This window comes from Xenopus laevis, chromosome 7S (assembly GCF_017654675.1).
Source record: "Xenopus laevis strain J_2021 chromosome 7S, Xenopus_laevis_v10.1, whole genome shotgun sequence".
Lineage (NCBI taxonomy): Eukaryota > Metazoa > Chordata > Amphibia > Anura > Pipidae > Xenopus > Xenopus laevis.
In genome coordinates, this window is record NC_054384.1 from 12,943,228 (window position 1) to 12,963,589 (window position 20,362).

The following is a 20,362-nucleotide window of genomic DNA, read 5'->3' on the forward strand; positions in this document are numbered from 1 at the left end:
AAAAAATTGGTCTATGGTAGACAGCCTTTTCATAATTCTGAGCAATCTGCATAACGGGTTTCCAGATAATGGATCCCATACCTGTATATGCAATAAAGTGCATGCCTAGTGAGCTGCAAACAACAATAAACCAGCAGCCCAATAACAGTAATGATTCACGCCGCCAAAGCTCCCCATTGTGGATCTTGTTAGGCCATCTTTTACCTGCCAGTGGCTCTGCACATGCTCACTGAACTCTGGGCAACTGTTAAGAAGCTATGCTTAGGGGGTTGTGGGAAAGCTTTCCTGTAATTTGGATCTTCATGCTTTAAGTCTAGTAGAAAATCATGTAAATATTAAATAAACCCAATAGACTGAATGAAATTGTAATAGATGCATTTTCAAAATGTGCTGTTTTTTTTAATCTAAATTACTAATCAGCCTGTGCTAAAAACTCGAAAAATTATGTTTTTTTTACTATAAATTCTGAATTTTTAGTGGGGAAAAAAAACTTTTTCAAGATTTATTATATCTCGAGGCTGCAAAAAGTCTGAATCCAAAAATACTCCATCTTCAACCTGTCGAGGTCCTTTAGAAGTCAATGGGAGAGGTCCTATTTGCAATTTGAAGATATTATTATTGTCTGTGCTGGGTTTCGTATGATAATCCGAACATTTTGGGTTTATAGCCGATTTCACAGAAATTCTGACTTTTCGGGCATCAAATTTCTGAATTTTTTTTGAACAAACTTCTGAATTTTTTTCGCAACAACCTGGAAAGTCGCGGTTTTTGTCGATCTGATTTTCATGATTTTTTTTATTGATAAATAAGGATAAATTGTAACCCTTTAATGTTCTGTAGGACGTGAATAGCCTTTATCTGACCCTCTATCCATACTGCAGCATCGGAAACAGGAGGTTTTTTTTTTTCTCCCCTTGCAGCAAAAAAGATGTGGTGCTCTCACCATATGCATCTTATTGAAGTGTAATGTGCGGGATTGCATTTATTTTATGCTGCAGTCCAAGTGTTAAATTCATGTACAGCCTGGAGTAAAAACACAGAGTTTGAAATGTCTCATTCATCTGGGAGTTCATTAGTAAATAGCTGAAGGCTGATTGCTTTTGGTTATTCTGTTTTCCAATACATTCAATAATTTTTACTGTACTTGCCCCTACCAGAAAGCCTTGCCGGAGCTCTAGGCGATATGATGAAGTCTAGCAAGATTGATGGTTCGTATTTCAATTTTTAAGGGTTAAAGAGGCAGAGAATATAAATATAAGGCTTTGGTAAACAAGTGCAGCGCTGATTTACTTCTGTAACAGGAAGAGGAATAACTATACATGTCGTTATACAGAACGTTTTACACTTGGTTATGATTTTGTGTTTTGCTTATACCAGGCAAAGATTTGTAACCCTTAGCCACACACACAACCAATAACACTATTGTATAGAATATATGAATGCCTAGGTACAAGCATAACTGTGTGAATTTACGAGAGAACCAAAATAAAGCTAGTCACAAACAGGATTTACGGGGGAATGTAATAAAAATCGCTAACGGAAAAACTATTCGCAATGCGAAAAGTTATGCATTTGCTCGAACAAATTTTGCTTTGTGCGAATTTAATATAGCTTTTGTGAGCCCGGAAACTATTTAGCGACCACTTCCGACAGTGAAAGACCATTTGCGAATTTTATAGTTTGCGCCAATGCGCAGTCATGTAATAAAACTTCTTACTGAAAAAGTCGTTATGTTTGCTCCAAAAGATTACGACACCTTCAAGCACTTCTTATGAGTGCGCAATTAAAATTCACAATGCAATAACAGTTTAAGGAACAATATTACATTGCGAGGTGTGGATTTTTAGTCTTATTGGTGCGAATTGTTTTGCTCTTTGCGACTTTTATTATATTCCCCTGTTAGTCTCTTGCCCATGGGCCAGTTGCTTTAACTGCATAAAGTTTTCTAGAAAAATTGGCCATTAAACAGGCCACTCCAGTTAAATAGAAGGGAAAATAATTATATCCTAGGTTTTTTGGGTAGAAGCTATACTTTAAGCTAAATGATAGGCAAAGCCCGAAAAATGGGTTAGTTAACATTGTGGAAACAGTGTTTCAAAGGAATGACAATACAATGTGGTGTTGACCTGCACTGGTAAAACCAGTGTGTTTGCTCCTGAAACACAAAAAAGCTTATATAAACAAGCTGCTGTGTAGCAATGGGGGCAGCCATTCAAGCACAGGATACACAGTAGATAACAGATAAGTACTACTATAGTTTATATAAACAAGCTGCTGTGTAGCCATGGGGGCAGCCATTCAAGCACAGGATACACAGTAGATAACAGATAAGTACTACTATAGTTTATATAAACAAGCTGCTGTGTAGCCATGGGGGCAGCCATTCAAGCACAGGATACACAGTAGATAACAGATAAGTACTCTTATAGTTTATATAAACAAGCTGCTGTGTAGCCATGGGGACAGCCATTCAAGCACAGGATACACAGTAGATACCAGATAAGTACTACTGTAGTTTACATAAACAATCTGCTGTGTAGCCATGGGGGCAGCCATTCAAGCACAGGATACACAGTAGATAACAGATAAGTACTACTATAGTTTATATAAACAAGCTGCTGTGTAGCCATGGGGACAGCCATTCAAGCACAGGATACACAGTAGATACCAGATAAGTACTACTGTAGTTTACATAAACAAGCTGCTGTGTAGCCATGGGGGCAGCCATTCAAGCACAGGATACACAGTAGATAACAGATAAGTACTACTATAGTTCATATAAACAAGCTGCTGTGTAGCCATGGGGGTAGCCATTCAAGTACAGGATACAGTAGATAACAGATAAGTACTACTATAGTTTACATAAACATTCTGCTGTGTAGCCATGGGGCAGCCATTCAAGCACAGGATACACAGTAGATAACAGATAAGTACTACTATAGTTTATATAAACGAGCTGCTGTGTAGCCATGGGGGCAGCCATTGAAGCACAGGATACACAGTAGATAACAGATAAGCTCTGTAGAATCCCATTGTATACTGCAGAGCTTATCTGTTATCTGCTGTGCATTCTATGTCTTTTTTCCTTTTTCAGATAAGAATGGCTGCCCCATGAATACACTGCAGCTTGTTTATATAAACTATAGTAGAGTTTCTGAAGGAAATACACCAGCTTTACCAGTACAAGGAAACATTATATTGTCATTCTTTAAAAGACACTTTTTCTTTATGTTACTGTTGCTTTAAAGCAGGGAAGGGAGGAGGGAAGGAGCATGGAGCAAACCGAGCATGCTCGAGCCTGTGCCCTGGAGGTTTAAGCTGAAAGAAGGAAGTCTGATACAGGAGCTCATGAGTACACAATAGAAGGAAAGAAATGTGGTGTTTCCTTTGACAGAGGACGCAGAGCAGCATTACTTGGTTTACTGGTGTATAGACCTTTCAGATAAAGCTTACTTAGTTTTCATTTTTCCTTCTCCTTTAAAAGGAAACTCAAAAAAGAAGGCTGAATTAATTGGGGGGTGCAAAAATTTTAGGCATCCCCTCATTCAAACCACTGACTGGTTGTTAGCGTATATTGGACCTGTCTGAGCGCTGCACTGTTATTCCTACCTTGTGGTCATAATAAGGAAGACCAATTGAAAAGTGGCTTTGAATTCTCCATTCTATAAAATACTAAAAGTTACCTTAAAGGTGAACCACCCTTTTAAGGAGTAGCTGATGTAGAATCCCATATGGTGGATTACCCAACATTTTAACCTTCAGGAGTGTTTCATTGAGGCAAGTTTAGTATATTGAGAATACACACACCACATCTTGGCTCCTGGGGAGATCCCTTAATAAAGAGCATGCATGGAGCAGCATTTATCAACTTTTTCAGTCTGCCATTGAGGTCTTCTTTGGGAGCACTGTTGGGGGTAGCTGGAAAAGAGGTGCTTGAGGCATGGCGCTGAACCCTCTTTGTGAGCTCCGGCGCGTGGGCACCGTCCAATCTGTCAATCTTCTGTGAGTTCTAGAATATTATGAAAACATGTTTTAAAAATCTCAATCACCAATACCTCTATAAGTAAAGAAAAAGCTTGGAATCGGCTGAAAACCTGAAAAGCTTTAGTGTCAATGAAGGAGAACTAAACCCTAAAAATGAATATAGCTAAAAATGGCATATTTTATATACTGAACTGATTGCACCAGCCTAAAGTTTGAGCTTGTCAATAGCAGCAATGATCCAGGACTTCAAACTTGTCACAGGGGGTCACCATCTTGGAAAGTGTCTGTGACACTCACATGCTCAGTGGGCTCTGATTGGCTGTTGAGAAGCTAAGCTTAGGGCTCGTCACTAATTATCCAGCAGAAAATGAGCTTCCCCTGTAATATAAGCTGATGCTACAGGGCTGATTAAATTCTGATGCCAATTGTACTGGTTTCTGTGCTGCCATGTAGTAATTATCTGTATTAATTACTAATCAGCCTTATATTGTGACATTTCTATTCTATGTGTACTGTATATTGTGAGTGGGTCCCTAAGCTCAGTAAGTGACAGCAGCACAAAGCATGTGCAGTGAATCAGCAGAAAAGAAGATGGGGAGCTACTGGGGCATCTTTAGAGACACAGATCTTTACTGCTAAAGGGTTGTGGTTGGCTTGGGCTGGCACAGAAGCCCAAAACATAATGTACAACATTTCTACCCTACTTCTTTAGTTAAGCTTTAGTTCTCCTTTAAAGGTGAAATTGACGCCCATGTGCATAAACAACCTGTGCTAAACATACTTATATTATATGCCTATTGTTTTAAAGGTAAAAGAAAGCTATAATCACAAGGGAGGGGGTGCTACTTTGCTACGCAACCACCCTAATGATTATATTTGCCATCCTCAGACTTGGGGCCAGCACTCCACTTAGCTGAAAAATGCACTGTCCCTGGGGTACTATTCTAGTGAGTGCCACTCCACCTCCTTATCAGTGATCCCTTGGGGCAAATTCACTAACCTCTGGAAATTCGCCAGAGACGGCTTTGCTCACATCGCAACACTTCGCCAGGAGAAAATTAACCAGGATAACGCTAGTTCACTAAAATGCAAAGTTGTGTCCAGGGCCACCGAACGATGGCGAAGTTTCACTAGAGTTAATTCGGAAAGCAAAGCAAAGTTGCACTAGCGTTGGCTAATTTGCATACGGCGGGAAGTTAAAGTTGAATGGACGTATATGTTGCAGCAAATACATTACACTACACAACCCCAGGGAATCTTAATAAAATAAAATAGAGTTGTTATATTGCCCTACACATGTGCCCACAGTGTATAGTTTATATGCCATATGTAAGGAAATGTAAGGAAATGTAGGGGGGAAGCCAGGTACCCTAAAAAAATTTACGATCTTTTGCAGCCTATCACCCTGAAAAACTGAAAAGTCGCCTGTGTTTTTTGGGACTTTTCAAATTTTTTTGGAGGAAGCCCGATCTACTCTATTGCACTTCGCCTGGTCTGAAGTGGCGAAGGCAAGTCTGGTGCAAGAGGTAACGTTCATTAAAATCCGCATCTTCGTAAATTTGCCCCCTTGTGTCTGACCTCGGCTGTTCAGGATTGGGACTTAGATGATGAAGGCTGAAATCTTACTTTACTAAGTACGCACACCACCCAAGGCAGCCACAAGAGATCACTGGGAAAGGACGCAAGAAGCAAAGAATATAGTAACACCCCAGTATCCCCAAGGATTAAGCATTTCCTTGTCCTTTAATTAATAAGGGTTCCACTCTAGCTTTTATTATTTCTAGAGGTAAATAAACAGAAGCTATTCCATGTTTCTATCTTTGTGATTCTTATGAGGTAGTATCAGTGCTGTCCAACTTCTGTGGTACAGAGGGCCAAAATTTTAGTAGCCTATGTGGTGGAGGGCTGATAATAGAAGTCAGTGTTGGCCACTCCCCTATTTAAACCACACCCACTGTAAACCACACCCATGTTACCTCAAGAACCTTTAAGATCATATCCACATTAACGGTGGTAGCACACCAAAAAACCAAATGGTTAGTGCTCATTGCAGGAAAATCCCTCATCACTCATATGTGAAAAATTAAAGTTATGTTAAAACATACCCTTAAATCCATATGCCTCACCCTAGGGCAAGCAGAGAATGGCACACACAAGCAGCACTGGGCAAGCAGAGAATGGCACACACAGGCGGCACTGGGCAAGCAGAGAATGGCACACTCAAGCAGCACTGGGCAAGCAGAGAATGGCACACAAGCAGCACTGAGTAAGCAGGGAATGGCACACACAGGGAGGGAAGGCAGAACAGAGCAGGAGACAGGGAAACCTATCATTCTAATATGTACTACATACAGTGACACAGTGCTGGTGCACCATTAGCATTTTGAATAAGGTGTGAACAGGTGAACAATGTGGGCAGTTTCAGTCTGGGTCTCAGGTATGAACAGTACAGGCCTTAAGGATATAAACAATGGAGGTGTCAAAGGTGTGAACAATACAGGGGATCACAGTCTGAATTTGAGGTTTAAACAATGCAGGGGTTAATCTCTCTAGCGATACATTTTAAAGTTTACATATGGTAATCGGAGACAGGATGGGGGGGGCACAGAAAGGGGGGGGGCGCATGCGGCCCTCGGGCCACCAGTTGAACAGCCCTGAGGTCGATTATTAGAGGTCTAGTGCCAAGAAAATCCTCCTGGATAATAGACTTCTGCTTATCTTAAACAAAACAAAGGAGCTCATTATCTCTCTATTTAAAACTATACTGTTACTGTTGTATAAAAAAAAACAGCAAAAGTGCCTCTAATATGAACATGCTGAAAATAAAAGTTGCCTTTTGCATCCTTTGAGACTATGATATACGAAGAGAAAAACGTGCTACAACATGCAACAAAGCTCAGTGCAAACCAGCTTTTCCCCTTTATGTAACTTCCAAGAGAACTGAGATTGCACTAAAGAATTTTGGAATGTTTGCAGAATCATGAAATATGTACAGAAACCCAAAGCAGGTGCAGCATTTTCAAGAGGGCATCAAGCACAAACTGGAGGAAAAAGAAGTTTCGGACCAAAAAGAAAAGAATAGTAAAGCACAAACATGGCCATTAGAGGGAGAAATGGAGCCAGGTTTGAGAATGTGTCTATTGAGCTTCTCTAAACACGTTGCTTTCTCAAGGTGTAAAGTCCCCTCTAGCCGTAGAAAGGTTAATGGGCAAGTTGCAGGGATATGCCGTCCCTCTCAGTGTATTTAATTAGATCTTTAAAAAGTTCCAAAGAAGGTCTGATACACAGCATGGGGAGCAATGTTGTACAACGGTTCATATAAATCCCTGGTTCCCCCAACATTCAGAAATAGGAATAACTTCATCTGCACAGATAAAAGCCAGTTAGATTCTTTATTTATTTTTATTTATTTATTTTTTAAATCAGAGAAACTTAAGAAAAACACAACAGCGTTTTTAGAATTTGTGAACATCTGCCGCTGTTTTGATCCTAATAAGTCAGAGGACATGGAATTGTTCTTTGACACTCAAAGTTTTGGTACAGAGCAACACTGAGATAATACCCCAACTTTACTTTGCACTTTGCATATGCAAATTAGGATTCGGTTCGGTATTTGGCCGAATCTTTCACTAAGGATTGGAGGGTTGTGCGGAATGCAAAATTGGTGGATTCGGTGCATCCCTAATTGGAAAACATCAAGGAGGCTGGCACAAGCCTGGTCCCACAAAGTAGTAGAGCCGGAGTCAGATTGTAAAAGGTTAAAAAGCTTACATTTTATTCTTCATAATCAAGAACCAGGGCCGGACACGTTTCGTGTCTACCAGGGACACTTAGTCATAAAATATAGTAATCTAAAACGAGTTGCTCCCTGTAGAGTGATTTTTTCAAAAAGAAGAACCTGGGGTACCATGAAAGGGATAACAAATACTCAAGGCTGCCTAAAAGTTGGCACCCCCAGTAATTTTTCGACCACTATGGCTTTTTCAGCAATCTGTGCAGTATAGTCCGTCAGTACAGGTTATAAAAGCAGTTTGTTCTATGGAGAGGGTCATTTACAGTTCGGTTGATCATACCCCTCCAAATCATGTTACCGCTTGGTTTCTTGTGAAAGGATTAAAATTAGTGATGTGTGGGTTGATCCAAAACCAGGGTTTACTTACGACGGGTTTGGGCAGACATTTCGCAGGTTTAGGTTGGCAGAGAGTCAGACTGAGGAAGTACACTCCACCTCTGATCACCAAAAAATTCTCTATCTTAGAACCAGAGGTGCGTGCAAAAGTAGCAAACTGAGCGGGAAGACACAGGTACTGGTTGGGCCCGGGTCTAACATTGGCAACGTTTTGTGCGTTAAAGTGGCCATAGACTAGGGATGGACCTTATCCAGGATTTGGTTCGGGATTCGGCCTCTTTCAGTAGGATTCGGATTCAGTTGAATCCTTCTCTCCTGCCGAACCGAATCTGAATCCTAATTTACGTATGCAAATTAGGGGCGGAGAGGGAAATCTCGTGTCTTTTTGTCACAAAACAAGGAAGTAAAAAATGTTTTCCCGTTCCCACCCCTAATTTGCATATACAAATTAGGATTCGGTTCGGTTCGTGGGTTCGGCCACATCCAAAATAGTGGATTCGATGCATCCCTACCATAGACACACAGATAATATCTTACAAAACAAAGATATTGGGTGCATGAATGGCAGGAGACGAATCGACAGATATCGGCATAAGATTTGGATATCGATCGGCTCGTTGATCAGGTGCCTTTAAAGGCCACTGTTACTACTAAATAGTGAGGCAGAGGTAGAATTCTATTGTTTCTACCTGTATATCCGACAACTCAGCTCGAACATGGTCGTAGGAAAGGTCGTAATTGTTACGTCTATGGCCACCTTTAGGGTCAGGTGTTAATTAAGATTTTGCAGATTAGGGTTATAAGCGGGTTGGGTTTTTCCTGGCCCACACATCGCTAATTAGAATACAAAAAGGGATCCTAGGGAAGAGAAATGGCTCATCTGTTAGGATACAATTGCATCCCAGGCAAGGTTTAAACTACAAGATAAACTAGAAACACACGAGTAGAGGTAAAAACATGACTATAATGAATCTGGGCAAATACAAACAGTAAATAACAGAATAACAACCATTGAAATGTATAAATTAAGTTATTTAAAGAACAGAAAAAGACCAAATCGGTAATTTCATTAACAAGTACTATAGACAAGTATGGGATCAGTTATTGAGAAACCCTTTATTAAGGCAGCTCGAACTATAAAGACATTTTCAAGCAAGCAATTCTTTGATATTTTAAGGATTTGGTTTCTTTCTCTGTACCAGTTATCCAGAATGCTCGGGACCTGGGGCTTTCCAGATAACGGAGCTTTCTGTGATTTGGATTTTCATAGCTTAAATCACTAGAAAATCATTTAAACATTATATAAACCCAATAGGCTGGTTTTGCCTCCAATAAGGATTAATTCTATCTTAGTTGGTCAAGTACAAGCTACTGTTTTATTATTACAGAGAAAATAAACATTTTAATTATTTGGATAAAAAGGAGTCTATGGAGCAAATTCACTAAAGGAGAAGCGCCTATGCTATTGTTAATTCGCTAGCGTAGAGCATTTTCGTTAATTCGCTGATTCACTAACGGACACTGGCGTAAATTCGCTAGTGTTACTTCGCACCCTTACGCCTGGCGAATTTGCGCAACGGAAATAACTACGCAAATTCACTGACGCGCAAATTTTTCTGAATGCTACCTTTAATACCAGACTTCCTTCGCCACTTCAGACCAGGCGAAGTGCAATAGAGTAGATAGGGATTGCTTCAAAAAAAGTTAAAAAATGTTCTAAGTCCCAAAAAACGCTGGCGTTTTTTTTTGTTTTTTTTTTATGGGTGATACGCTGAAAAAGATCGAAAAAATTTTTGGGGCTACCCTCCTTCCCCCCTACATTTCCTAACTCATGGCACCTTAACTATACAGTGGCCCATGTGTAGGGCAAAATAAAAATTTTATTTGCCGTTTTGAAGGTTTCCCAGGCTTGTGTAGTGCTGCTACATATACCTCCATTGTAACTTCAATTTGGTGCCGTATGCAAATTAAGCATCGCTACCGTAACTTCCCTTTGCTTGGTGAATTAACGCTAGTGCAACTTTGCAACCTTATGCTTCCCCTGAGCACAACTGCGGATTTTAGTAAATTTGCGTAGCGCTTGCGAAAATATGCCTGGCGAAGTGCGGCGAAGAAGACGCTGGCGCAACTACGAATCTTAGTGAATTTTCCCCTTTGGGAGATGGCCTTACCATAATTCGGAGCTTTCTGGATAATGGGTTTCCAGATAATATATCCCATATCTGTAATAATTATACAGGAGCTTAAACACCTCATTCTGTATAACAGATCCCGGGTACTGCTTAGAATTACAAACAGCACCCCATTTTCAGGACAGAACTCCTTACCTTAAAAAACAAAAAGGTCGGCACGGAGGTAATTTCGTATTTTTCAGAGACTTCTGGAACGGCTTCAGCTTCAAGCTTTAAAAAAGAAAATACAATAGAAAAAAAGCAGAAAGAAAAACAGAATGTGAATTCTGTAATTTTATTTTCGTGTCCTTTTTTTTTTTTTTTTTTTTATGGCGCATGTTTATAAAATCCTCCCTGGGATACTTGCCATGTCTAAAAGGAGTCGAATGCAAAAGTTTACAAGTCATTTGCATTTAAATGAGACTACCTGGGCTGCCCGGTCACCCCCTGAGCTTGCACTATGACAAAAACAGGTTCACGGGTTCTTATTTTGTTGCACATGTCAAAAGATGCCCGCAGGCAGCGAATAAAATTTTTGGTGCACTAGTGACCTAGTAAATTTTCAATCATATGCAGCTACTACTATATTGAAATCCATAAATCACTGACCCCAGTTATGTCATGATTACAGTGCTTATTTTCTGCCCACAGCAATTCTAGCTGTTTGCTCTATTGACTAATTTCGTGAGGCAGTACATCAAGAGTGACATTTGCAGCTCTCTGCAAATTATGAAGCAAAAGCATAAAAAAAAAAAAAAAAAAAAAAGAGTATTTCTTCAATAAACTATTGATGTCTGATGTATTTTTACGCTTAACCCTTGCACGGAAGCACGATTCCAAGCCGGCGTCTTGTTAAAGCAACGAGCAACACAACTGGGCAGTTTTTAAAGTCACAAATGGGCGACGGTAATTAATAAATTCATCAAGTAATAAAGGATTTGTTATGACTAGGGGAAATCCTAAGAGCACAAAAGTTATAAGAATAATATGAGCGCCATTTGTAAAGATGTCCTTTACACGTTCATTCCATCAACTGGGCACAAATCTCAAAATTCTGGATACTCATATTAAAGGAGAATGGTGCAAAAAGTTAGGCATCCCCAAGTGATTGTATGTACTTACCTGAAACCCTAGGCCGGTGCTCCCAAAAGCAGAAAATTGCACCGGCCTGGGGTTATTCCAGCGAGCACCACGGAGCGATCCACTTCCTGCTTCTTCTTTATTCTTGCGGTGCACATAAACAAGTGATCCCCAACCAGTAGCTCGTGAGTAACATGTTGCTCTCCAACCACTTGGATGTTGCTCCCAGTGGCCTCAAAGCAGGAGCTTAGTTTTGAATTCCAGGCAAGTTTTGGCTGCATAAAAACCAGGTGTACTGCTAAATAGAGCCTCAATGTAGGTTTACAATCCACATAGGGGCTACCAAATGGCCAATCACAGCACTTATCTGGCACCCCAAGAACATTTTCTTGCTAGTGTTGCTCCCCAACTCCTTTTTCTTCTGAATGTTGCTCACGGGTGAAAAAGGTTGGGGATCCCTGACATAAACAGTAGTACGAAAAGCCGAACTTTAACAAAGAAGTCGGCTATTTTTTTCTACCACGCATGCGTTTCCCCCGGGAAATTTGAAGAAAGAAGCCGATCGCTCCGTGGTGCTCGCTGGAAAAATCCCCGGACCGGTGCAGTTTTCTCTTGATAGGAGCACAGGGCCAGGGTGTGAGGTAAATATAAATAATCACTTGGATGCACCGAACCAAATCCGACTCCTAATTTGTATATGCAAATTAGGGGTGGGAAGGGGAAAACATTTTTTACTTCCTTGTTTTGTGATTAAAAAGTCATGTGATTTCCCTCCCCTAATTTGCATATGCAAATTAGGATCCGGATTTGGTTCCGCCAGGCAGAAGGATTCGGCCGAATCCTGCTGGAAAAGGCCGAATCCAGAACTGAATCCTGGATTTGGTGCATCCCTAATTGGCACCCCCAATTAAATATGCCTTTCTTTCTCTTTTAAATCACAGTAGAACCCCCAATTGCCATTTTTCAGGGGACCAGAGAAAATGGTGTAAAATCTAGAAAAAAAATTTAAATCAGGGAAACGTATTATGCGTTGGTGGGACCTCAAAAGAACAGTGTTAAATAAGAGAAAACCTATAACCAGGGTATGTAAAACCAAGGGTACACTGTATTTGACAAGTTTTTATGAATTAAAGGGAAATTAAGTAAATGCTGTATGCGCTCCCTTGTATAACAGCTCAATGCAAACTAATGAGGAATTAATGCATCAGTGGCTGTGGGTTATTCAAACACCATTTTATTCCTCCATTCTAAGCATCTAGTGCAATATGGCATCTCTCCTGTTCAAATGGCATCATGCATTGACAGTTTTGCACTCATGCATTCAATACTTTTGAGTTGCTGAAAGCCTCCTTTTTTCTTTTGCATACACTTATGTCTATTCCAATGTCACTGCCTTCAATGGAAAACCTTTAGGAGGTTATGCAGTTGCCTGAATTTGCAGGTTTATCAGCCACAGAAAATGCAAAATAACTGCATCGAAATAGAGTAACACTGGCCGCAAGTCAAAGCTCAGCAGCACGTTAGATAGACTCAAATGGATAACTATGGAACTGTCCATGGCATGCACAAGCTCCAAGTCCAATGACTGAGCTTTCTCTTTAAAAACCTAAGATAACAATATGAAATCTCGAAACCAGTGGACGTCACAATATCATACTAAGCCATGGCTACTGGTGAATGTGGAACATTATGCAATGGAATCAAGAATTATAGTTAACAAGCATTGAGTTCTTCTTATTCCCACATATAGTTTTGCTTAGATTTACAACTCACACTGCTTCAAGATGAACCTGTTATGGTAGAAGCAGACATTTCTTGAGTTTGGGTAGCCATTTATTACTGAACATAGAAACACGTTACAAGTGAGAAAGAGGAACCCAAAATTGTTTAAATAGATGGATTCTGACCAGTACAAAAGTTGGGTTTGGGTGCCGAAAGGAGCGGCACTTCATAGAAACATAAAAGACTTGCACTCAACTAATAACCCCATCTTACAAGGGAAAACTACAAAAGTTGTTATTAAGATAACATTTACAGCCTTGGGCGTTTTGTGCTTATCTGGATCTCAGTAAATAGGCGCAAGCTTATTAATCAAAATTCAGATTTAACTCAAAATGCAAAAAAAACATGAATGTTAACTTAGTTATGAAAAAAAATCTGAATATAAAAAGCTTGAATTAATAAAATTATTTTAAAAAAAAACTCGCAGTTACAAGTTCAAAAATGTAAAAAGCTCGAATTAAATAAATAGTTTACATTTTGTCTAGGCCAACTCCCATTGATTTCTATATGACCTCACAAGCTTTTAGATGCCAATCGAGTTTACAGGGTCTTGTTTTCTGCTTAATAAATACCAGACATTTGAGTTTTTAAAAATAGAATTCGAATTTATGAAAAAAAAATAATTTGAATTGTGCCAAATATTCAAATTCAAACCTTGATAAATCACCCCCTTGATTTGAAGTTATAACTCAAGTTTGTGAGTTTTAATGCGAAACAACTTAAATCATGTTAAAAATCCAAATTTAAACATTGATAGATGTTCACTTAGACACAAAAAGCATACAAAGACAGCTTTACCTTTTTCGTGTCTACCTGGCACACATAAAGTTAGTTACTAAGTACTCAAGAGTAATCAACTATACAACATGTAGCACATTTTTTACATAGCACCGTACATAATAAAAATTGTGGCCTTGCAATCTATTTTTGACACCCAAGGTGACATGTCCAAGCAGAACAGTCATCATAGGGTTACAGCAGTCAGGGGACCCCATGGCATAGTGGGTTCCAAGAAGAGCAACAGTATGATTTGTGGTCCACTAAGAGGGGGATCTTGCGGGGGGAGAGTAGGGTTTGAGTGGATTATGGGTGAGATTTTTGTATAATGGACATGGCTGGAGTGGTTCCTTGAGCTTGGTATTTTTTTTCACTGGGCCCAATTCTGTATTAAATTTGACTTACCCCAAGTACTCGGATAATCAGGTTATCTACAAAAAAAGTTCATAATGTCTGTGCCTTGAGTAGACTACAAGTTAAAGAATGCTTGCACCCCAAGACATACAGCTTCTCTTCACGTATGTTTGCAATAAACAATAGGATCTGAGCTTACCTTTACAAACACGACCTGAGGCTGCTCCTTCGCCAGTTCGGCCATGACTTCGTTCATTTGGGTGCACTGTGGAGCCCATGGTGCCCAAAAATGCACAACTGTTAGAGACCTAAAGCAAAACCAGTCAGTCAGCCACTGGGCAACAAAAAAAACAAGTAAAAGCCACACTCCTAGCACTTGATGCTTAGTGGTGCCACTCCCTGGACACCTGGCCTTGTAAAGTGGGTTCCTAAACTTTTAATTTACCCATTATCACATCAATATTTCAGGGTGCTTCAACCTCCCTTCATCAGAATACACTGTGTACGACAGAAAAAAAAAAGTCACTTCTGAGACTACCCTGATGGAATTATTACCCCAAAGGAACACTTACCTTTTGGGGTAAAAATATCACCATGGTGCAAAGTGGTTGAGTTTCAGACAAAAAGTCCCAGATTCCTTGGCCATGTGGGCAGTCCGCAGGTAATCTAGCTGGGTACCCAACACAGGTGCGGGCTTGATCCCTCACATCCACCCTTGTGGTTCTTCCCTTGTAGGTACCCAACAAAGGTGCGGGCTTGATCCCTCACACCCACCCTTGTCGTTCTTACAGTTTTAAATTTTTTTTAGGAAGATTCGGCACCGGAGTTACGTCACTTCTGGGCAAATGTGACGTCCCTTTTGGTTTAATGTCCCTTGGGTCGGAAGGTTAGTTGGCCTATTTTGGGTCGAGTAGCGGAAACATGCGGGTCAAATAGCCGTTTCGGATTGCGGGTTTCAAAAAAATGGACCAGTGCAGGACTCTACCATGTTGAGACCAAAAGGTATTCCCTCCATACTGAGCCATTAGGTTGTTTCTTTTATAATTGCTCAGCTAAAACCTTTTGGGGTTTTTTTTTTCTTTTCATTAAAACAATCCTGTAAGTGGGGTTTTAATAAATATATACCCAATATTTTACAATTTAATAATAAAATACCTGGCTAACAGCTGACAATGTCATATCCAGATATTTGTCTGCAACATATTTGTGTTACCTGCCTTTCACACATGACCCCTTTCCTCAGCCTTCAATAAATGTTAGGAAGTGTACAAAGCACCTGTCCGGCGTACGCTAGACATTATATAATGTATCACAGATTGCTTTTGCACATAATTTATTGCCTTGTATGTTCCACTCATCAGCCTAACAACAATATTCTCCTCTTGCTTTTGTCACTGCACGTTACTGAACTTTGATCATATTAAACCGAGTCTTTCTTGGTGAAATCCCTCGAGAAGATCTGAATTATAGAAAACTTTTGATGTAGACATTTCTATTAAAAATGGTTGTGCGACTAAATTGAAAGCAAACGTGGCTAAACGTTCATGACTGCAATGGATAAAATGCCTCTGGTTTGGAGTGATCCAGATATACTGTAGACAAACGATATTGATATTTCCTTGCTGGTGTAGCACATAATGACATGACAGCAGCCTTGCCAGGAATACATCTCTGCATGTTTACTTGACAATACATGGTCCAATAAAAGGTGGTGATTTGGTCCTTTCAGACCATGTCAGCAGCTTATGTATGGAGCCCTCAGATGGGCTTGACTGACATGACATCTGGTCTAAGGCAGGCAAATATTGATAGGGTAGGTTTAAAAATCTTGTCAGAACAAGAGATACATTGGAACAATGATGTGGTCCAGGAGAAGACGGCCTGCATTACGGTTGCTGCAATCCAATCGTTTGGAACTTTGACTAGTTCGATATCTCCCACCTCATATTTGGAAAAGGAAAGACCCTTTCAATGTTCTACCTTGCCAAAAAATTGGATCTTTAAATCATACCTCCCAATATTTTGGAAATAGAAAGAGGATAGCAGTATTATTGGAGGTGGGAGGAATGTTTTTACTTAAAAATTTTTAGCGTTACTAACCTTTAACTCTAAGGGGCAAAAAAAAAAATCTGAAAAGGCTGAAATATATATATTTATGAACTGGAAATGATGCTTAGTGATGTCATCAGTTAGTCGGTGATGTAATTACTGCCATATTATTTATTGAAACTTAGATTAGATAAAAACGTATATATTCAGAGTGACCATAGAGTTCCAAGACCTGTATAAAAGCAATCAGTCTTTGGCCTCTTGCCTTTACATGGCTATGGCACTCTTCTGTGATTTAGAATATCCTTATAATACACAAAAGCCATGAATATCTTGTAAATGATATCCTTATAAACGGTGAGTAGTGATGTCATCAGTTATAAACTGTGAGTTCTGATGTCATTTCTGTCACATGAGTCACTGAAACTTGTGTATTATAATAAAGTACCCCCAGTTGTAAAATATGAGGATATTAGAAGTTGCCTCGGAGTTCCATGACCTGTATGAAAACACTCATCCTTGTGCTTTTATATGGTCATGAACCCCCTCGGTAACTTATAATATCCTTATATTATACAAGAGGGGGTACTTTATTCACTATATAAAAAGGAGCTTTGGGGTGTCACCTATGATAATTGGTGCTTATTAACGATGAAGCAAATTTTTTGGCGTGTTTCGTCTATAGACACAAATGGGTGAAGAATAAAAAATATTTTAACGCGTCGAATCGTGAGACAAAATAAATAAATAAAATCGACACCCATAGACCAGTGCGTTTTGGTGAATTTTTTCTGTTTCGCAAATTCTTGGCGAAACGGGTATGATTCGCAGTCACTAGCTAAGTGATGTAATTTGTCACGACTTGTGTATTATAACAAATGTACCCCCTGTTGTAAAATAAGAGGATATTAGAAATCACCTTGAAGTTCCTTGCGTTCTGGTAATGGAACTTCTCATATTACTGATAATACCTTTACATTTTACAACAGGGGGTATATTATCCCCTTTATAATTAATTTTAAGGGTAGGTTGTATGATGACAGTAAGACTCTGTTAAAACTTATTCTGGTGTTCTGATATATAAGTATGGGATCCGTTATCAGGAACCCGTTATCCAGAAAGCTCCGAATTACAGACTCCATTATAATCAAATAGATTTCCCTTTTTCTCTGTAATAATAAAACAGTAGCTTGTACTTATAAGATATAACTAATCCTTATAGGAAGCAAAACCAGCCGATTGGCTTTATTTAATGTTTACATGGTTTTCTACTAGAATTAAGGCATCAAGATCAAAATTACAGAAATATCAGTTATCCGGGAAAACCCCAGGTCCCGAGCATTCTGGATAACAGGTCCCATACCTGTATTGTCTTTTTTTGCTTAAAGCATTATGGGTAAAGTAATACAAAGAAGTCTGGTGTGTAAAATGCCTTGAAAAGCAATATCTCTCATTCCTACATTTTTATATTAGGGCATCTTAATTTTATAACACTGGCCCCTTTAAAGACTCGCATGGTGTGCAACATTGGCATCTCAGGAGGACAGAATTCCCAACCATCGTTAAGTTTTCTTTCGCTCAAGGACATCGCCTAATTCCAATTCAGAAATTATTATAAGTACAAAACCGAGTAGTGGGAATTGTTGCGGCATGAATAAACAGTGCTTATCATTCTAAAATGCAAAGTGCATCCACTTAATTGTGAAAGACTATCCAAGACCTCATAACTAACAATGCGGCTCGAGCGATACAAGCTGGGTCCCTAGGCTATTTAAGCGCAGTAATAGCTCCGCGAGAAAGTAAATATGTAAGGGAATAAAGTGGAGAACAATGGAAGAAATCTGAAATAAACATATTAGAGCATTTTTTTTCATCTTAGAAGAAACTGGACTTTAACTGAAAACTGAAATGTTAATAAACCCATTCACCCAGGAGAAAACTGGGGCATATAACTTGCCATACGCACAGTAATGAGAATCTGAACATGGAATCCCAGACAAATAAAGGGGAAATAAGTGGTTTTCCTTACCACATATAGCTGCAAACTCTCCACAATGTGACTCTCACACTGATAGTTGCTGCAACTTAAAGGAGAACTAAACACTAAAAATGAATGTGGCTAAAAATGCTACATTTTATTTAATAAACTTATTGCACCAGCCTAAAGTTTCAGCTTTTCAATAGCCGCTAAGATCAAGGATTTCAAACTTGTCACAGGGGGTCACCATCTTGGAAAGTGTCTGCGACACACACATGCTCAGTGGGCTAAGAGCTAGAGCCCTGCAGCAGGTCGGGTACCAGCGGGTTACCTGCAAAAAAAGCAGGCACCTGCTATAATGCAAAAACAGCAGCGCCAATGCACTCGCGGAGCTTCGATTTACAAAGTTGCCTCATGAGGAAACTTCGGGCAACTTCGGAAATCGAAGCGATGCTAGTGCATTGGCGTTTTCGTATTATAGCAGGGGGAAGGCAGTTCAGGGAGATTTTTGCCCCGCAGAAGAGGCGATTAGTCGCCAGGTGACTAAATCTCCCCGAATCTGCCCGTGTGCTAGCTCCCTATAGAAGAGAACTCAACAACAAATGCATGGAACATACACATTTCAAAGTGTCTTTAAGCTGATATTAAAGAGCAACAATGTTTCAAGGGCTTTGACTTTTTTTCAGGCGAGTGTTGCTATTGACTGATGTGGAACACCAATTTGTACAGGTGGTTTTGGATGACCTTTGGGGTAATATACATTTGAGTCTGTTTGTACGCTTAGCCAACATACCCACAGGACCACCATAAGTAATCAAGAGCCCCATCCCACCAAGTTAGCAGGGGCACCAATTATTAGCCCACCACTGATCCACCCAAGTCACACCTCAATTATGCCAAACCACACACCCGATCAACCCAGCCGCTTCCCAATTATGCAAATCTCTGCACACGATCTTCACAAACGCTGTCCACTCACCACAAGCCTTGACCCTTTCGTGGCCCATGAGTCGAGCTTTTTTCCTCTTGTAGCAGGGGGCTCTGCATAACCCATTTACACCAGCAGCTTTAGATATCACAAGAACTTTCATTTACATATTTGTAGAAATAACGATTAAAGATTACGCCTCAAATGTGTGTACACTACTAAATTCATTGTACAGGTATTGGATCCCCTATTCGGAAACCCATTATCTAGAAAGCTCTGAATTACAAAAAGGCCCTCTCACATAGACAGTTTTATTAAAATAAACCAATTTTTTTTAAGATATAATTAATCCTTATTGGAAGCAAAACCAGCCTATTGGGTATATTTAACCTTTACAAGATTTTCTTAGTAGACTTAGGGGGTTATTTATCAAGGTCCGAATTTTTCTAAGTATTTCTAATATAAAAATCCGATCAACTCCGACTGCCACGAATGGACCTTATTTATTAAGAAAGAAGCCCAAAAAAATACGGTCGGGCAAACTTCCGGGCTTTCTCCGTTATCTGAGTTTTTTGTGCAGAAACCACAAATTCATTGAATATCGGTATGGATATCAGCGCAGACACTGGGACCTTACCCATTGACTTATACAGGACCTCGAGAGCTTTTAGATGCCAGGGTTTCATATTCGGACTTTTAAGACCGAAGAATTCTTATTTTTTTTTGTCATAAAACCATGAATTATTCGAATTCCGGATATTCGGAGTATAATAAAAAAAAAACCTGAAGATATAAATTACAGAAAGATCTGTTACACAGAAAGCCCCAGGTCCTGAGCATTCTGGATGACAGGTCCCATAAGTTTATAATGTTCTAGGCCTTTAGGGATGTTTCATTGCCAGCTTTTTACTTTCTGTTTTTATTATTATTTTCTGCATTGGAGTGGAAGCTGGCAAGTCTAGGCTCACGCATTTAGGCTGCTAATTAGGTTGCACAATTAATTGCTAGTGGTTTCTTAAGAGGCCGGCAAGGTTGTATATTTTGACACAGAAACGTTATTCTTGATTTATTTTCTCTATATTTATCGGGCCACAACGCCCCTAAGGATAATTTTAGCAACATACACTGGT

At 39.6% G+C, this 20,362-nt stretch overlaps 1 protein-coding gene across 2 annotated transcripts in view; it reads right to left on the minus strand.

Annotated features, from left to right (window-relative positions):
- The window catches only part of glrx3.S (glutaredoxin 3 S homeolog), a 32,786-nt gene that overhangs the window by 10,493 nt on the left and 1,931 nt on the right, over nt 1-20,362 (minus strand). For both annotated transcript variants that reach the window (NM_001095381.1, XM_041570551.1), the window contains 3 exon segments: nt 3,808-4,009; nt 10,441-10,515; nt 14,477-14,585. In NM_001095381.1, coding sequence (NP_001088850.1) covers nt 3,808-4,009; nt 10,441-10,515; nt 14,477-14,585 — 386 coding nt within the window.